The following is an 18,544-nucleotide window of genomic DNA, read 5'->3' on the forward strand; positions in this document are numbered from 1 at the left end:
GATGCAGAGTCATCTGACGCCTCGCGTCCAATCATGTTGTTCCCTTTCCTGTCTGGCCCAAAACCTGCTATTGGTTACCAGGGAAACTGATGCTCGTGTGTCGGGTTTGTATACTCATTCGGCATCTGTTGTCATGGTGATACATGGCGACGTATGCGTTATGTGCGATCAATGTCATACTTGTGCTAAATGGCTTATGTTTATCCTGCCATGAATTACAGGTAAAGAGCCCGGATTGGCAGGTAATCAGTATGGTTAGGGTAACCGTGCTATTTACAATTGATCTTTCATTATCAAGAGGTGTATCTCTCAAAATGCTGTTTGTATCTCATATCGATTGAGAGAGACACTTTTCGTGGGGTCATAATGGATGGATGCCTTGATATTGAGGAGTCCCAGTGAATACATGTCTGAATATTGAGGAGCTTGGTTATCCTTGAGAGGATGAGTGGGGATACATGGTGGATAAAGGAAGAGGATAAAGAGGATGAAAAAGATGTACAGAGGCTACTTCAAATGGGGATATAATGTTTTCTGCCCTAACGGTGAATATTGGCATGTCATAGACAGATATTAAACGTGAGCAGTGAAAATTTTTTGTGTGTACTGAAAATTCTTTTGGACCATAAGGTGAGGTAAGTGTAGATATTCAATCGTGAAGTGACCTGGTGGCTGTCACAAAATAATAGATGACCACATCCACGTCTTCTGACATGGATGATGTTCTTATGGTGAAAGGAATATAGAAAAGTGTCTTAAAAGTGAGATTCCCCTTATGAGATGGGAGTACACTAAGTGTGTAAGGATGCATATTAAGGTTAGTGATGACAAAACACACGAACCGACTGGTGAATGTGAGAAAAAAGGGGGTCACTCGAGGTGAAAAAAGACCTTAACGTGATTGATGACATAGTGTGACTCCCTATATTTAATTGGGAGTATTAAAACATGAAAAGGAGATAAAAAATGTGTGTATCGTGTATAGATAGATTCTGTCACAGATGCCGAACTTGATAATTTTTTATAAAAAAGTTGGAAAGGACAGGCAGGGCTCCCATTTATTGTAATAAGGTATTTCCTTATAAGAATGCGGAATAGCTGTTGTCCTCGTTGAGGCCAGTGGGGGACATTGTGTCCATCATGAAAATCAGTCGCGTTTCTTGTTTGAGGAGCTCAGTGTCTAAGTCTCCTCTCCTTATCCCCATGTTGATTTGAAGCATACCGTATGCCATTATGCCTGTGGTTTTACTCTGATGATACCTGTAAAAGTGCCTGGCAACTGGGGTAAGCACCTTCATTGCCCGTTTGTCCTTTTCGGCATTTTTGATGCTGTTCAGGTGTTCAAGCAGCCTCTTTTTGAGTGGTCGTATTGTCTTCCCAATGTAGGTCTTTTTACATGGGCACTCCAGATTATAAACTACTCCGGCTGTATTGCAGTTTATATGATCTCTGATCTTGTGCTTGTGACCAAATTTGTCAGTGTATTCTTGCTTCTGTACCATTATGGAGCACGCCTTGCATGAGCCACATTTGAATGAGCCCAGTCTTTGCTGTAATGGTTTTTTGACTTTTTCAAGGTGGCTGTGAACCAGTGTGTCTCGGAGATTCTTACTTCTCCGCCAGCTCAACTGGATCCGATCATCCAAGAGTTCTGCCAGATCTTTGTCCGTTTTTAAAATATGAATGTGTCGATTGAGAATTGACTGGATTGTTTGCCACTCCTGGCAATAGGTTCCGATAAAGCGTATGGTATCTTCCTCTTTATCTTTTCTTTTGTTAGTTCTGGGTACCAGCAGGTGTTCTCTTCTGTATGTGCTGGTCTCATTATAGGCTTTCTTTATGCTCCTCTTACTGTAGCCTCGTTCTTTCAGACGGTTACTGAGTTCATCTGCCCTCATTTTATAAGTAGATTCACTGGAGCAATTCCTCTTTGTGCGGAGGAACTCTCCCTTGGGAAGCCCTCTAATGACTGGGGGATAGTGCGAGCTGGAACTGTGTAACAGTGAGTTGGTAGCAGTATGTTTCCTAAACATGTCAGTTCTAACTGAACCATCTTCTTCAATGGAAATACACAAATCCAAGTAATTGACTGCTGTTTTGCTCATCTCATAGGTGAGATGCAGGTTAAGATGGTTAGTGTTGAGGATGTTAATCAACTCAATGAAGAGGTCTTGTTCCCCCTCCCATAGGATGAGGAGATCATCTATATATCTGATCCACAGTAAAATGTGGTCAGTATATTTCTCATGAGCTTCACTGAAAACCACCTCCCGTTCCCACCACCCCAGGTACAGGTTAGCATACGTGGGGGCACAAGTGCTCCCCATCGCAGTCCCCCGTACCTGGAGGTAGTAGGCTTCATTGCACACAAAATAATTTTTTGTGAGTACGAATTGTAACAGTTGTAAGAGCAATTCGTGCATGTCATTTTCTTTATCCATCTTTAAAAAATACTCAACCGCCTCAAGACCGTAGCGATGGTGGATGCTCGTATAGAGACTTTCGACGTCACATGTAATAAGCCACGTGTCCTTGCTTAATGTGACGTCTTGTAGTTTGTTTAACACTTCCATTGTGTCTCTCACATATGAAGGTAGTGTGAGGACATAGTCTCTTAAGTGTGCATCCACAAATTGGCTGGCTTTTTCTGTAAGGCTGCCTATGCCAGAAACTATCGGTCTTCCGGGGGGAGTTTTATCATTTTTGTGGATCTTGGGGAGGAGGTATAATGTGGGTATTCGCACATCCTTGACCATTAAGAAGTCTGACTGGGATTTGGTAAGTGTTCCTGATCTTGTTGCTGCTTCAATGATCCTGGAGTATAGTGCCACATAGTTTTCCGTTGGATTAAATGTTAGTTTTTTGTAGCATGTCGTGTCATTAAGTTGTTTCTCCAGCTCCTTGACATATAGCTGTCTGGACCACAGGACCACATTGCCGCCTTTGTCAGACGGCTTGATCACTGTGTCCTCCCAGTTAGTCATTTCTTTGAGGGCTTCTCTTTCTAGTGGGCATAGATTGTTCTCAAACTTGTAGATGTGTTTGTTGGCCTCCAATTGATCGAGATCTTTACTGACCAAATCGGTGTAGGTCTTCACTACCGGGCATATCTGTGTGTTCGGATAGAACTTAGACTTCTTTTTAAGTTTCTTAATTTGAGGATTTTTAGTGGTGGGGATGGAGGTGTCAGGAGATGACTCTTCTTGAAGTTCTTCCAACAGAGTAATAATCTGTTCTTCTTCTGTACTGAAGAGTGGGTCGGGACAAAAAGGGGGGTCTGAGGGGAGTCTTGCATAGGATTCCATGTTATTCTCTCTCGCTTGGAAGAATTTCTTCAAGAGTAACTTCCTAGAAAATAGGTGAAGATCTTTTTCTATCTCAAAGCGATTAAAAGAGCTGGTAGGGGAGAAGGACAGACCCCTTTGTAGCACTTGTGTTTGTGCATTGGTTAGAACGTGGTTAGACAGATTGATTATTTTGAGAGTATCCGGTTCAGGTTTTATTTGCGGTATCTCTGGAAATCCCTCGGATCTTCCCTCCACTCTCGCGTAGTTCTTTTTCTTCTTCTTCCCCCTCCTTGTCCGGCGGTATCCCATCCCAGGCGATCTCTCGTATCCCTGGGACTTACCCCTAAAAAATTCCTCTGTGTGGTTCTAAGGGAGGTATCACCATTGGTCTCACTCCCTGAGGAATCTATATCAGAGGTACTATAGTTAAGGGGATTAGATGGTGTGGTTTTCCTATTGCTGGGTACATTCCATCTGTACACCCTGTTGGTTCTAAAATCCTCCACATCCCTTTGCAGTTTATTCTTTTTCCTGCTTATCATCTCTTTTTCCATTCCCTCTATCTCTTGCTTAAATTTGTGATATGTTCTCTGAAACTTTTCGAGGCCTTCGAATTCTTTGAGTTTGGTACTCAGTCTTGCAATCTCTGAGGAATATTTATCAAGCATGATATTATCGTGTTTAACCAAAATGCCAATAAGTTCAGTAGAGCACTGTGTTAAGGTCCTTTCCCATTCGTTTCTGAGACTTTCGTCTGCCAACTCAAACGAAGGGAAGACCCGGGGTCTTAAACCACGTGGTGTAATTTTCTGTTTTAAATAGCTCTCGAACGTCATTTTGTTCCAAAATGTTTTGGACTGCTTTATTAGGGCAAATTTCAATTAGTGAAGATCGTTAAGCCAATCCTCTTTTGAGGTATTGATCTGTGTAATGTCTATTTCTAGAAGCGATTCCATACATTTTTGTAAATTCATTTGCCTATTAGTGAGTTCTTGGCTCAAACTAAAGGCTGCATTCTGATCTCTCGTAATTTCGGGATTAGACATCCTGTATAGGCACTCTGATCGTCCTTAATGTGGTTACACAAAAATAATATTTACCAGAGCCCACTAGGCAGAGTAGGGTTGAGAAAAAAAGTGCACTTATGGGTATTAGTACACTAAAGGATATAATATCCTGCAAATCTTATCATAAATGGTCTGTGCTGAAAGACGAGAAGGTGAATTTTAGGTCTTCACCATAGTACATGGAAAGAAGGGGGTTTTGGTTGTCAATCGCACAAGACAAAATTAGAGAACAATTGGACCCCTCAAATGTATGATCTACAGTAATTTACAGGTCGGGGGTGTGCTACCTAGGGACATAGATATGAGAACAACGACTGGAGAGAAAAAGATATGTCCTAAATAAGGTGCACCTAAGAATTGACAATAAAATTTAACCTTTATTAATGATTCATTTAAAAGGCTGCGAAAATTTTAAAAAACATAAACATACAACATAAATGGGGTAAACACAATTTAAAACTAAGGTGGCAGGCAGAAACTGCTGTTTAGATTATTGAATCTTAAATTTTATTGCATGTATGTCCTTAACAACGCGGTGTGAGACCACCTTATTCTGGTAGGTCCACACTCAGGAACGGTGCAATCAGCGCAGGTCCACTGGACTTTCTGCGGTGTTGCTACACGCTCTGGTGGGGTCTTGCGTGCTAGGAGTGGGTACAAACCTCTTACAACTCCTAGTTAGTTAATAATACGTCCTATAACTGATGTCGACACTCGGCCCGTCGACTGTTAGTTGACAAAGTATTGCAGATGCTAGTTATTCAATTTCTGGTATATAGGTGCTAGAGATAACACATCTAAAGTTCTGGTAACTAAAATGGCGCTCACTCTATCCTCCTAAGTTATACCTGGATGTCCTCTTGGTACCTTCGGACCGTGAGGAGATGAATTACCAGGGAGGAAAAGCGTTACAATAATGCCACAACTTTACTCCTGCGCTTTGTAAATAAATAGCGCAGGTTAGGTGCTCATTTTTATAACCTGGATACCCCTAGCTGAATGTACAATGCGGGGGAATGAATAACCAGGGAGCATCAATACTGAGGTGTATAATGTATATGTCACTCTCAGAATGGCATCAAGATGTCTGGACCAAGATGTATCAGGGTGTCCTGCATAGGTACCACGACTATATTATGCGCTTTATATATAAATTGCGCTGGTCTGGTCTTTACATATATAAACTGGAGATCCCTGAATATAAGTGTGGGGAAATAAATAACCAGGAAGGACCAGTCCTGAGGTGTCTGATGTAAATGACACTCTCAGGTTAGCGTGGTGACACCCGATCAGATTGGACCAGATTAAATGCAGAAATAAAGGAGATGGTTGACAATCCCCGGATATGAATGGCGCGCAAGGCACACGGGCACAAGTCTCTTTTTCAGTTTAGGACTGAAAACATATAGGACATACACATAAATCAAAATGCATTGATAAGAAAAATAATAAACAGCTGTCCGCCTGCGCACCGCTAGCCGGCACGCGCTTCGCAGTACAGCTTCCTCAGGGCCAACCAGACTCTGCCAAGGTGTGGGTATATATGGCATATGGGTATTAAGAGTGTCCAATCAGAGTGCAATATCGGACGCGCCCCCGGTGACCCACCTGGGGTCATTCCTTCAATGGGATGCTGCGTTGTAAAGGGCCTATCAGGAAGTACCTATTAGGTCCTGTGTGTATGTATCAGCCAATCCAGTGGCCGGCTGTGCTGTTGTGGATGCGTGTCATAATTAGTGTCATCTGACACCAGGCATCCAATCACGCTGTTTCTATTGCTCTCTGTCTGTTTTCTATTAGTTACCATGGATACCGACGCTTCTGTATTAGGTTATATATTCACAGCGTGGATCCTGTGTGCGTGCGCCGGTCAGTGCAGAAGCCGGCTGTGCTGCTGTAAATAAACATCGCGATTTAGTACCATCTGACGCTCTGCGTCCGATCGCGTGTTTATTCTCCGTTTAACCTGGGCTTGTAGTTGGTTGCCACGGATACCGGCGTTGAGCTCTAAGATTTTCTATTGACACAGTGGGTCCTATGTACGTACATCGGCCAATCCGATAGCTGGTTGTGCCGTTGTAGGTGTACGTCATGATGCAGAGTCATCTGACGCCTCGCGTCCAATCATGTTGTTCCCTTTCCTGTCTGGCCCAAAACCTGCTATTGGTTACCAGGGAAACTGATGCTCGTGTGTCGGGTTTGTATACTCATTCGGCATCTGTTGTCATGGTGATACATGGCGACGTATGCGTTATGTGCGATCAATGTCATACTTGTGCTAAATGGCTTATGTTTATCCTGCCATGAATTACAGGTAAAGAGCCCGGATTGGCAGGTAATCAGTATGGTTAGGGTAACCGTGCTATTTACAATTGATCTTTCATTATCAAGAGGTGTATCTCTCAAAATGCTGTTTGTATCTCATATCGATTGAGAGAGACACTTTTCGTGGGGTCATAATGGATGGATGCCTTGATATTGAGGAGTCCCAGTGAATACATGTCTGAATATTGAGGAGCTTGGTTATCCTTGAGAGGATGAGTGGGGATACATGGTGGATAAAGGAAGAGGATAAAGAGGATGAAAAAGATGTACAGAGGCTACTTCAAATGGGGATATAATGTTTTCTGCCCTAACGGTGAATATTGGCATGTCATAGACAGATATTAAACGTGAGCAGTGAAAATTTTTTGTGTGTACTAAAAATTCTTTTGGACCATAAGGTGAGGTAAGTGTAGATATTCAATCGTGAAGTGACCTGGTGGCTGTCACAAAATAATAGATGACCACATCCACGTCTTCTGACATGGATGATGTTAGCATGATGATGTTATTTTAGCATAGTTACTCAATAAAAATTACATTTTAATATATTCAATCTATTTCATTATACAAGTGTGCCCCAAAAACCTTTTTATTCTCACTTCATCACCCTCGTAGCAAAATATTTTTTTCAGTCCTTTTGCTGAACTCTTTTGGGAGCACCACCAACCAGACACCGCCGACCATCTTTAGTCTTGTGCGGTAAATAAGTTGGTACAATATATATGTACGTATGTAATTGTCAATGAGAAATTGTTAAATTTGCCAGTGCCGACCCACACCCATAATGTAAATACCATAGAGCATTTCCCAACAATAGAAGAGCTGTAGATTTTTCTAAGCCATTGTACGTTGGTCATCCAGGTCAGTGGTGATGCGGTGCTGACTGGATTTTATTGCCTGTTCATTCCAGACACAGAAAATGTTCATTATCACTTCATATTTACTTTAAGACAACGGTACTTATGTAATATCTGGGCTCCCGTTTTTCTTATGAGACCGCGTCCCCTTGCGGGGCTCGCTGCGCTCGCCACGCTTCGGGCACGGTGGCTCGCTGCGCTCGCCACACTATATAAAATCAACTCCATGCGTAGTTGGATAGTAGGGGTATGAAAAAATGGGGTGCATTTAACATGGAAGCCCAGATAATACATAAGTACCAAGACAACATTAGCAATATGAACGGGACACACTGGGGTAAATTTGGGAGTTCTATTGAAGATGGGATGTTGTCCAAAGCAACCAAAGATATTCTACTTATTTATTTAGCATAATAGATATAATCTGATACAATCTTCAGTAGAACTCCCATTTTAGTAAATTTACCTCAATGTGTATGCATTTTACTCTGCAAGTAAAGTGCAATGATCTAATCAGAGGCGGAACTACCATTGGTGCAGTAGGTGCATTGCACTGGGGCCCCTAAGGATTAAAGGGCCCACTGCTGTGTGGCATGTTGTGAACTTGGGTTTGGGAGGGGGGTAAATTATATTTTTGCACCTGGACCAACCACACAAGTTCCCCAACTGGATTTAATCATTACCTCACATACATTTATTATTATTATCCTTTATTTATATGGCGCCACAAGAGTTCCACAGCGCCCAGTTACAGAGTGCACATTATCAAACAGGAAAAAAAACCAACAGTAACTTATAGTTGAAGACAATACAGGACGAATACAGGGTAAATGATTATAGGCATATCAGCCGATTGCTGCAACATAAGTATCCAGGAGGCAGCAAACAGCCGTCGAAGACTGCTGAAGTAAGAAAGGATAAGCACATGAGGTAAGAGGTCCCTGCTCGTGAGAGCTTACATTCTAAAGAGGAGGGGCAGACAGACAGGGGTGACACCGGAGGGGTAGACAGGGTGAGGAACACTACTAGGGTGGCCAATCCTGGGATCGGCGGGATGCCGGGATTTGAATTCCGGGATTGGACCTTCCAATCCTGCTTAGACGCTGCCCTGGTGTTCCCGATCCCAGGAATGCAGCCTGGAGCTTGTATGGGCAGTGCTGCCTGCGCAGCATGACCTCTGACCCTCACGTTGCGCAGGTCGCACCACCCATATCCGCTCCAGAGTCAATGACCACACACCTGAGTCCTGTAGCTTCGGCCGCCCACCCTTGGGCTCTGCTACCCGTCCGCTGCTGAAGCGGCACTGCTGTCTGTCTGCCCGCTCATGTAAGTAAATGAGCAGGGTGCCCGGAGTGGGGGGTGTCCTTGCTCACCATGTGTGTACCGCGTAGAGATGTCAATCCCGGGATTGAGCATTATTGAATCCCGATTCCCAGGATTGAAAAAATGCCGCGGGATTGGCATCCCTAAAAACTACTGCACCTTTCTTATGCAGTAGTGTGGCTAAGCCAGGGGTTCCCAATCTTTTTAGAATCATGCACCCTAAGAGTATAATTTTTTTCACGGCACCCCTCGGCCAAAAAAATATATAAATGTAGAAAACAAATACAAAATTAAGTGGATTGTGTTTATATGTGATCCCTAGGGTCAGTTGTGTGCTTAAGGGTTCTGTTTGTACACATATTTTATGATTGGCAGACACCAGACGTTGTTTTGTCCATAAATAATTGGCCATAAATAATTTGAATTGATCTTGAACCAATAACCCATGGCACCCCTGCAAGTGTCCTGAGGCACCTCAGGGAGCTACAGCACACAGTTTGGGAACCACTGGGCTAAGCAATAAAACATGCTCCAGTTATTCAGGGGATAAAATACAAACTAGACAAAAGTATATGATCTATTCCAGTGGTCTCCAACCTTTTTTGGGGCATGAGCTACTTGAGACCAAATAAACTGCCTGAAAAAAATAAAAAATAAAGAAGTCTTCCTAAAAACTGAAAAATGCCCTTCACACATTATGCCACACAGTGTAATGCCCCATACCGCAATATGCCGCATACATACCTCCCAATAGGTAAGAGGGACATCTGCGCGCCCGAAATTAGGGGGCATGACCTACTATTGTGAAAGGCCACGTCCCCCATTTTCTGCTATGGGGAATGGACAGTGCTCTGAGAGCTACTGGCCATGCCCCCAGCCTCTCTGAATAGATGCTGTGCGCATGTGCACACAGTCTATTCACCGCTGCTCCACTGCAGAGTTGGAGTGCTAGAGTTGGATCCTGGCATAGACACAAAGTTTAGAAGTCTTTACACATCCTAGGACTTCTGCCAGAGGCAGCCTCCTCCACAGCCCTGCGAGCACAGGCATTCTCCAGGTGCACAGCGGACTCTTCTCAGAGATTCCTGCCTCTCCCCAATGCTCATAGCAGCACTTGCAGCGGTCTCTCCAGTCTGCAGGTAACAACTCTTCTTCCTTCCTGCTTGCAGTCACCCATGTAGGCCGCATCCAACTCCATGCCAGCCTTTCCCTCCACACACCCACCAACTCCGTGATAGCCTTCCCCCCCCACACACATCCCCAACTCCATGCCAGCCTTCCGCCCCCCCCCACACATCCCCAACTCCATGCCAGCCTGTCCATCCCCTTCCTACCTGCACGCCAGCCTTCTTTCTCCCACAAATCCCCAACTCCATGCCCCCCCCCCCCCCCCACACATCCCAAATTCCATGCCAGCCTTTCCCCCACAGCCCCTCTTCACTCCTTATTGTGGATTTAACATTTACATGTTAATGTTATTATATTTGGTCATATTTACTGTATGACAAAATTATAGAATAATGACCGCGCTCCAGACACTGCAGCCATAGATACACCCCAAGACTCCTAAAATCCTGAACAAATATAGCAAACACAATGGGTGATCTTAGGCGCTGTATCTTCCTTTTCTTTTCGCAGTATATTCAATCCCTGCGTCTTGATGTTCAAAATAGGACACAGGGCACTGATTACAGGTCAGTTGACAATGTGCACATCAAGGTTTCTTTTGCTTTCGCACGGTATCAGCTGGGCATCAATTCACACTCCCACACTTCTGATTACTAATAGGATAGAACTCACCAAGGGTCAGAGCCCTATGTTCATCAAAAGGTTTCTTTAGGGATAGGGTCCATATACCGCAGGAATCACCGATGTCCACTCCAGTTGGTAAGGTAATGCACTTTATTCCATACACCAACACTCCAAATAAAATACGATTAAAAAGTCCAAACAGAGGGATACACCTGGCTCTTTGCAAGTTTGGATGGATAGCTCTCCAATCCGGATAGAAAGTTTTCCCACAGCCGAAGATGACAAACAGCAAAACTATGCAAGAGTGCTCCAGGTGATCCACCTCCTCCCACCAACGCGTTTCAGGCTATTACTAGCCCTTTTTCAAGGTGTGGAGGTAGCTGGTCAGTGACAGGTTTTTATACCTGTCCACCACCAGGCTATACGTAAAACATGGCAAATTAATCCAATGATTCCAAATACAATTAAAATTAATCTACATAGTGTCAAGCATAGAACATTCACATTTCATATATGTACACCTCTAATTCTAATACATACTGTTTCAGCCTATCTACATGTATGCTGTACGTTTATAATCAATGCGGGTAGGCAGTTTCGTTTTCCTTATTTTTATTCTAGCCGTCCGTCCACAGGTGAGACTCAATTAAATCAGCGTCGCTTACGTTTCTCTGGCTGCGTCCCGGATGTACTTAAATATACTTCCGGTCTGGTACTTGACGCCAGGCGGAAGTGCGTCGTTCAACCCGCTGGAACGCACACTTCCTGATATTTGACCCGCAACTTGTGTTCCGCTTTATTTCGGAACACAAATAAAGCGGAACACAAGTTGCGGGTCAAATATCAGGAAGTGTGAATTCCAGCGGGTTGAACGACGCACTTCCGCCTGGCGTCAAGTACCAGACCGGAAGTATATTCAAGTACATCCGGGACGCAGCCAGAGAAACGTAAGCGATGCTGATTTAATTGAGTCTCACCTGTGGACGGACGGCTAGAATAAAAATAAGGAAAACGGAACTGCCTACCCGCATTGATTATAAACGTACAGCATACATGTAGATAGGCTGAAACAGTATGTATTAGAATTAGCGGTGTACATATATGAAATGTGAATGTTCTATGCTTGACACTATGTAGATTAATTTTAATTGTATTTGGAATCATTGGATTAATTTGCCATGTTTTACGTATAGCCTGGTGGTGGACAGGTATAAAAACCTGTCACTGACCAGCTACCTCCACACCTTGAAAAAGGGATTGTAATAGCCTGAAACGCGTTGGTGGGAGGAGGTGGATCACCTGGAGCACTCTTGCATAGTTTTGCTGTTTGTCATCTTCGGCTGTGGGAAAACTTTCTATCCGGATTGGAGAGCTACCCATCCAAACTTGCAAAGAGCCAGGTGTATCCCTCTGTTTGGACTTTTTAATCGTATTTTATTTGGAGTGTTGGTGTATGGAATAAAGTGCATTACCTTACCAACTGGAGTGGACATCGGTGATTCCTCCGGTATATGGACCCTATCCCTAAAGAAACCTTTTGATGAACATAGGGCTCTGACCCTTGGTGAGTTCTATCCTATTAGTAATCAGAAGTGTGGGAGTGTGAATTGATGCCCAGCTGATACCACGCAAAAGCAAAAGAAACCTTGATGTGCACATAGGGCACTGATTACAGGTCAGTTGACAGTGTCCTATTTTGAACATCAAGACGCAGGGATTGAATATACTGCGAAAAGAAAAGGAAGATACAGCGCCTAAGATCACCCATTGTGTTTGCTATATTTACTGTATGTATCTTCTTTACTCTGTCAAGTTTGCACCATTACAACATCCTGTTGACAAATGTCCCATTTTTAGTACAATTCTGATATTTGTTACCATAAAAATGTAATAAAAACACTTCTGAAAAAAATAAATACCTGAAATAACTTGCATCTGACGGTCAGGTCATAACAGGTTAGGTGAATACGTGTGCAGTGCAAACACAATCCAATAAACCCTTTGTATAATTAAAAGTGCAGTTTTTCAATAGAGCAACAAGTAAACTTCACATACAGAATACACCTGAAAATAGCGTCGATTGGAGGCAATTAGGTCACAAAAAAAGAAGATAGGGCTGTGTCAGAAGCAGACACACACAGACAGTGTGTCAAATATTAGTTATTTTCCAAGTATACATAATAAAAGCATGTATTCTGTATGCATAAAGCATTATAGTACAGTGGCTGAAAAACGAAAGGGCAGTACACATTAGATGATACAAACAATTTTGCTGGTTCCGATGGGTTAGAACAATATCTTAATGTCGTCCCATGCGTACACTCGATGTCGCTGACTGCGTGCACCGCTGCGGCAGGAGACATCGCTCCACCATTGGCAAGCATGTATGCCTTTGATATTGCTGGAGCCCGCCAGTTGCCCATAGCTCCCGATCTCTCTGGGTACAAAGATCATTTAGTGTGTACCCAGCTTAAGATGATGGATATGTGCATTAAAATCCACCAGTCTTTGTTTTTTCGGTACTTGTTTCCTAGAACGGCCACAATCGCGGGCATCGTGTACCTTAAAGTTAAGGTACACGATGCCCACGATGGACCCGATTTCCTTTGAAATCAGGTCCATTTTGCGGTGCGCGTCCTCCGACCTTTTCATACCCCTACTATCCACGTCGGTGTGGAGTTGAGAACAGAAAGTGTGGCGAGCGCAGCGAGCCACCGAGCCCGAAGCGTGGCGAGCGCAGCGTGCCCCGCGAGGGGACGCGTATACCTGTGAAGTTATACACGTCCGCTCGCCACGCTTCGGGCTCGCCACACTTTATATTCTCAACTCCACGCCGACGTGGATAGTAGGGGTATGAAAAGGTCGGAGGACGCGCACCGCCGCCGGCCACGCTTCGGGTTGGCGTCAATCGTGGGGTGGCGTTGAGGGGGTAAAATTGGGGGTCTGGGGAATACTTTTCATTGAATCCAATGTAAAATAGGGTCCCAGGGACCCTATTCACATTTGATTCAATGTAAAAATCGGGTCGATCGCGATTCTTAACAAGTGAAATGTTGCAGAAATATAAGGAAGATTTATGAAGGCACTCCAACACAGGCAAATCCAACCAAACATTAAAAGGATTGCACAAGTTACATTATGGTGTGCTTATAAGCAAGTAATCAGACAATAAAAGACTCCCATATGGAATGGTTTATTACATTTTAATCCCACCAAATGCAGCATATACAAGTGTTTAAAGCACTGGACAGGATAAAAGAAAGGAAAGGCCTTTGGAAATTAAGACAAGACGGCATGCACACAATTTCCACAAGATTAAATCTTAGACAGTCCTCCTTTCCAGTGTGATTGTATATTTATTCCACACATCCTCCCTGAAACCATTTTTGTTTTCATATACAATAAAAATAAGATTCGTACTTCAGTAAAACACCTCCTTTAACTTTAAAGGCAGACAGATAATCTTTGTGATTTGTAACAAAAAAAAGTAAATAATTTTTTAATATATATTTAACAAAATGGACCCTCCTACACTCCCCCCCACAAAACATATGGCAAATTATAAACAAAACACAAGCACACAAATCAGACAGATGTTGACAGCTGTCAAGTTAAGAGGACCCTGACCCCTCCCCATACCAAAATGATACTCAAAACTTCCACTTTCCTGCCAAGCTCTAGAATTATTATAATACCATTTTCTGGACCTGAAAATCAAGAGCACTTCCATTATAACAAAATAAAGCACTGGTTAAGAGACATACTATTACAAGCCTGGGATGTGTTCTCTGCTTTTGGGGGCACCCAGAGAGGCAGCCTAAGATACTGAAAATACCGCAATCCTGATATTATTCATAAGGGGTGAGAACGAGTTTTCGGTAATTCTGTATTTGTACATTTAAACCTGGGACTTACATTTCAATTAAATAGAATATCTCAGTTTTTGTCAAAACGAAAGCTCATATATTGGTAGAACTGGTGCCATGAACAAAACTGACAATGTAACATGAGAATATGGGGAGGGGGAGACAATGAGAACTGAATGAAGTCTACTTTGTTGCCATAACCTCCGAAAAGTGATTGCAGCTTTTGGATTAGATAGATATCTTCCCTGAGCAAGCCTAAAAATGCCAAGTGACCATATAGATTATTTTTAACTGGACATAGTGTAGCTTAATAACCAGCATGGGCATTGGTTATTGCAAGCCCTACACAGGAGTTTGCATGGTTCCACTAGAAAGCTGCAGCAGAAGCCAAGCTGCTGTGGAGTTGTGACTTGCTTAATGTTTCATTGTGAAACACACCATTAGCTAAATATTGCATCTGAGTTCAGATAGGCACAGCCAATTCTCCCATTACAATCAAATCAGTTAAAAAAAAAAAAATGAATTTAGATGTTTAGATTTGTGTACATTATGTGAGCAATTTTGGAGAATTGGGATTACTGATGAATCAAACAAATGAAACACTTTTTAGTGTGTGTGTGTTTTTTTTTTTTTTTAAAGGCTAGGCACATGTCCAAAGTGACAACAATAGGATTGCAACTTTAGTCATGTTCTATAGTGATACTGGACCATGCCCCCCCCCCCCCCCGCCAAAAAAAATAATAAATTATTGGAGCCTGCCAATAATTTTGCTGCAAATTTCCCTAATATGACAATGACCCCACCTTAATAAGAGGATGAGACAGGAAAAAGACCCAGCTAGCTGAGGGCTAAGGAAAATAAAACAGACCATGTTAGGTGCAGAGAAATGTGTTGCTTCCTGTTCCGGCAGTGAATAGGTTACCTGAACCCTAGAACTGTAGCAGATGACTTGTTGAGCAAGTGCTAGCACCTGTCAAATCTGAAATGTTACTTTTCCTAGTGAAATGTCAGCACGTAATACACATTGCACAGATGTATCATAGTTTGTATGTTGATGTGGTGTTCCAATGGACTACAATACAGCATACTTAACAGGGTTGGTACATTCTGAATTTGGGAGAGTGTACATGTAGCTAGGAGGCAGAGAAGGTATCATGAACGGAGACACCACATGTAGTTTCTTCCTCGCAAAGGTCTCTTCTTAGCACAGTATGTCAGTTTATTCAATTTATATTTACCTATTAAGTAAGGCAAAAGGAATCAGAAGAGAAGTCCCTGGTCGGAAGCATGCATTATTATTTGCATTATTTATTACAATTATTTCTAAAAGTACCCATTGCTGATTGTATAGAGCAATGAATTCCCTGTTCTCTGATCATTTCTCTGTGTGACCTCTCCAATATAAAAAAAAAAAAAAAAAAGCTTTAGAATGATTTATGATTTGGTCTCCATTTCCTCTGGAGGTTGGTAATGTAATCCTCTCTTCCAAGTCACCAAGGCCCTGAAGTTTGCCCAAGTGCCTCACGATGCCCACTCATGGCTCACGTTCACAAGGTGCAGGAGGAGGCAGGAGTCTATATGAGATGTGGAAACAAAACTATGTAAGAGAACATCAGCATCCATCTGCAGACCAACAGGGCTCTGCCGCCTGTTTCTGGGCACAAGGTTGGTAGGTAGTGCAAGGCAGGGGAGGCTGGAGAGCCCAACATGTATTTACCGAGTACACAAAAGTTATTTGTGCCCATATCTGATATGGTTATAAGTCACTCTCCCTCTGGCTCTGTTAAGACAGGTGGCCTCCTCGCATTGTCCATGCTTCACTGGAACAGCTCGTTGGCTTTGATATGCTCTAGCTGTTCTCGTAGTTTCCTAAATGATGGTCGTTGGTTGGGGTCCAGATTCCAACACTGCTTCATCACCTCATACACTACAGGTGAGCAACCATCCGGGGAATCCATCTTGTATCCTTTCTCCACGCGAGGTACAACATCTTTTAGGGCCTAGGAAACAAATGACTGCAAATAAGAAGTCGTATAAAAAGGTAACTTTACAGGAACTATTGAGATGTAATTGCCTTTAAATCCAAATTACTAATTATAAAAAGACAGGTATACCCTTTTTTCTAACAGTATAAATGTATGTGTGGAAAGTTTTTTTGTTCATACATCTAAGGCCCTTGTATGCAGGATGACCATGATTCCAAGTAAAGACAAAAGCACCAGAGACCATTTTTTTTCTTACCATTGTAAAATATATACTAATCATTCTTAACCAAAGTACCTTACCTGTTATGAGTCCCATATGTATTTATAGCTGATGGAACCCTATTACAACCAGCATCAATATCATGCACGTCTGTTCCCACTTGACATAAGATATGAACTGCTGTATTAGTCTACAAAGTGCCCACTGTCCTGACTAGCAGCAGTACAGTTCCTGTGCTCTCTTTTACTAAAGACCACTGGTTCCATCATTGTGCAGGATTTATTTTTACACTTGGACAAGAGGACCTGCATGACAATAGTGCCACCATGTTTAGCAAGTGCATACAGAACACCATTCTAACTGCATTCTGAATGCAAAACTTCAAAATCCCGACGCCGGTATCCCGACCGTCAAAATCCGGACACTTTCTCCCTCCGTGGGTGTCCATGGCACCCATAGAGGGAGAATAAATTAGTGGCGAGCGCAGCGAGGCTGCAGGGGGGGGGGGGGGGGGGGGCAATCCACGTCCCCCCCTTGTCGGGATTCTGGCTACGGGATTTTGAACACCGGGATTCCATACCAAATCCCTTCTCAATGCATCTCAGTCAGCAAAGATTGAAATGACAGAAGACCGTACATGCAACACAATTAGTACTTTCATGGTGGCATCAACGTGAAATGACTCACATTTAATAAAAGTCCATTTACATTCAGCAGATGAACATTGTCACTCAGCATGTGCACAGCTAACAATAGGAGTGACTGCTATAAGCTATGTGTACCTATAGCTGGATGACAGTGCAGAGCATTCCTTAATTCTGCTAAAAACGGGATCCTAAGTATACAGAGATCACCAATAGCACAACAGGAATCCAGCAGCAGCTAATATCGACTATAAATATTTTTATTTCCCATTCTGGAGCAATTGCGTTTCTGGACAGAATTACCATGTTAGTCCTGTCTAAACGTATATTCCTGTGACCAATATACTTACAATGCGTGGATAAGGCACTCGCCCAAAAGAGTATATTTCCCATAGCAGAATTCCAAAACTCCACACATCAGACTTTGTTGAAAAAAGCTGGAAGATAAACATTGTAAGAGCAATTAATGCATTCATCGTTAAGTACTAGGTACTCAGCAGTTTATAAAACCTGACCTACTGCTGCGGTTGCCCATAGCAGCCACAGATATTTCTAGAAACATAACATTTTTTGAAGGAAAGGTCTGAAAACTGAAGTACAAGTAATTAAGTTTTGTCCCGGCCATCTTTGCGGATAGGCTGGTCTGTAAGAATGAATGGCTAACACAACACAATCCTCTCTTTGTTGTGCGCCTTTTCCTCTTCCAACGGTTTCTTCTTGCAGGATGCTCTTTTTAGTAGTCATTTGTGAATGCACAATGTTAAACCACATTTTTTTTTGCCGGCTATGACGACATTTTTCCATTTCCAAATATTCAGACATGTTTATCAGAGCTTCTTAAAACAGTTTTTTTTTTTTGCAAGGTTTCAAGAGTTTTAAGTTGAATGTTCTAATAAATTCAGGGCCATATCCTTAAGAAAAGCCCAACAAGAGAGCAATGGTTTATTTTAATGTATGAAGCGAATTCTGGAACTGCAAGCCTACATAACGGTCTAAAATACTCGGAAATGTTATTGTACATTATCACAGAAAGTATTACAGTGGCTCTGCAGGAGTATCTATAAAACACATCACATGGCAATGTATTGTTATAACAGTTATTTAAAGCCCTTTAAATCCATCTCTGACTTGTTCTGTCTTAAATCATGGAGTGCCAGCATTTATATAACAGCACCCCTAGACCAAATGTTTCTTATAAAAAAAATATATATAAACTCA

At 42.6% G+C, this 18,544-nt stretch overlaps 1 protein-coding gene across 1 annotated transcript in view; it reads right to left on the reverse strand.

Moving 5' to 3' along the window:
• Nucleotides 1-13,798: 13,798 nt before the first annotated feature.
• Nucleotides 13,799-18,544, reverse strand: part of CSK (C-terminal Src kinase) — an 81,605-nt gene continuing 76,859 nt past the window's right edge. Inside the window, exons 12-13 of the mRNA XM_083183668.1 lie at nt 17,677-17,763; nt 13,799-16,477 (exon numbers count right to left, since the gene is read on the reverse strand). Coding sequence (XP_083039794.1) covers nt 16,295-16,477; nt 17,677-17,763 — 270 coding nt within the window. The 3' untranslated portion in view covers nt 13,799-16,294. The remainder of the gene's footprint in view (nt 16,478-17,676; nt 17,764-18,544) is intronic.

This window comes from Crinia signifera, chromosome 4 (assembly GCF_055691185.1).
Source record: "Crinia signifera chromosome 4, ASM5569118v1, whole genome shotgun sequence".
NCBI classification, from domain to species: Eukaryota; Metazoa; Chordata; class Amphibia; order Anura; family Myobatrachidae; genus Crinia; species Crinia signifera.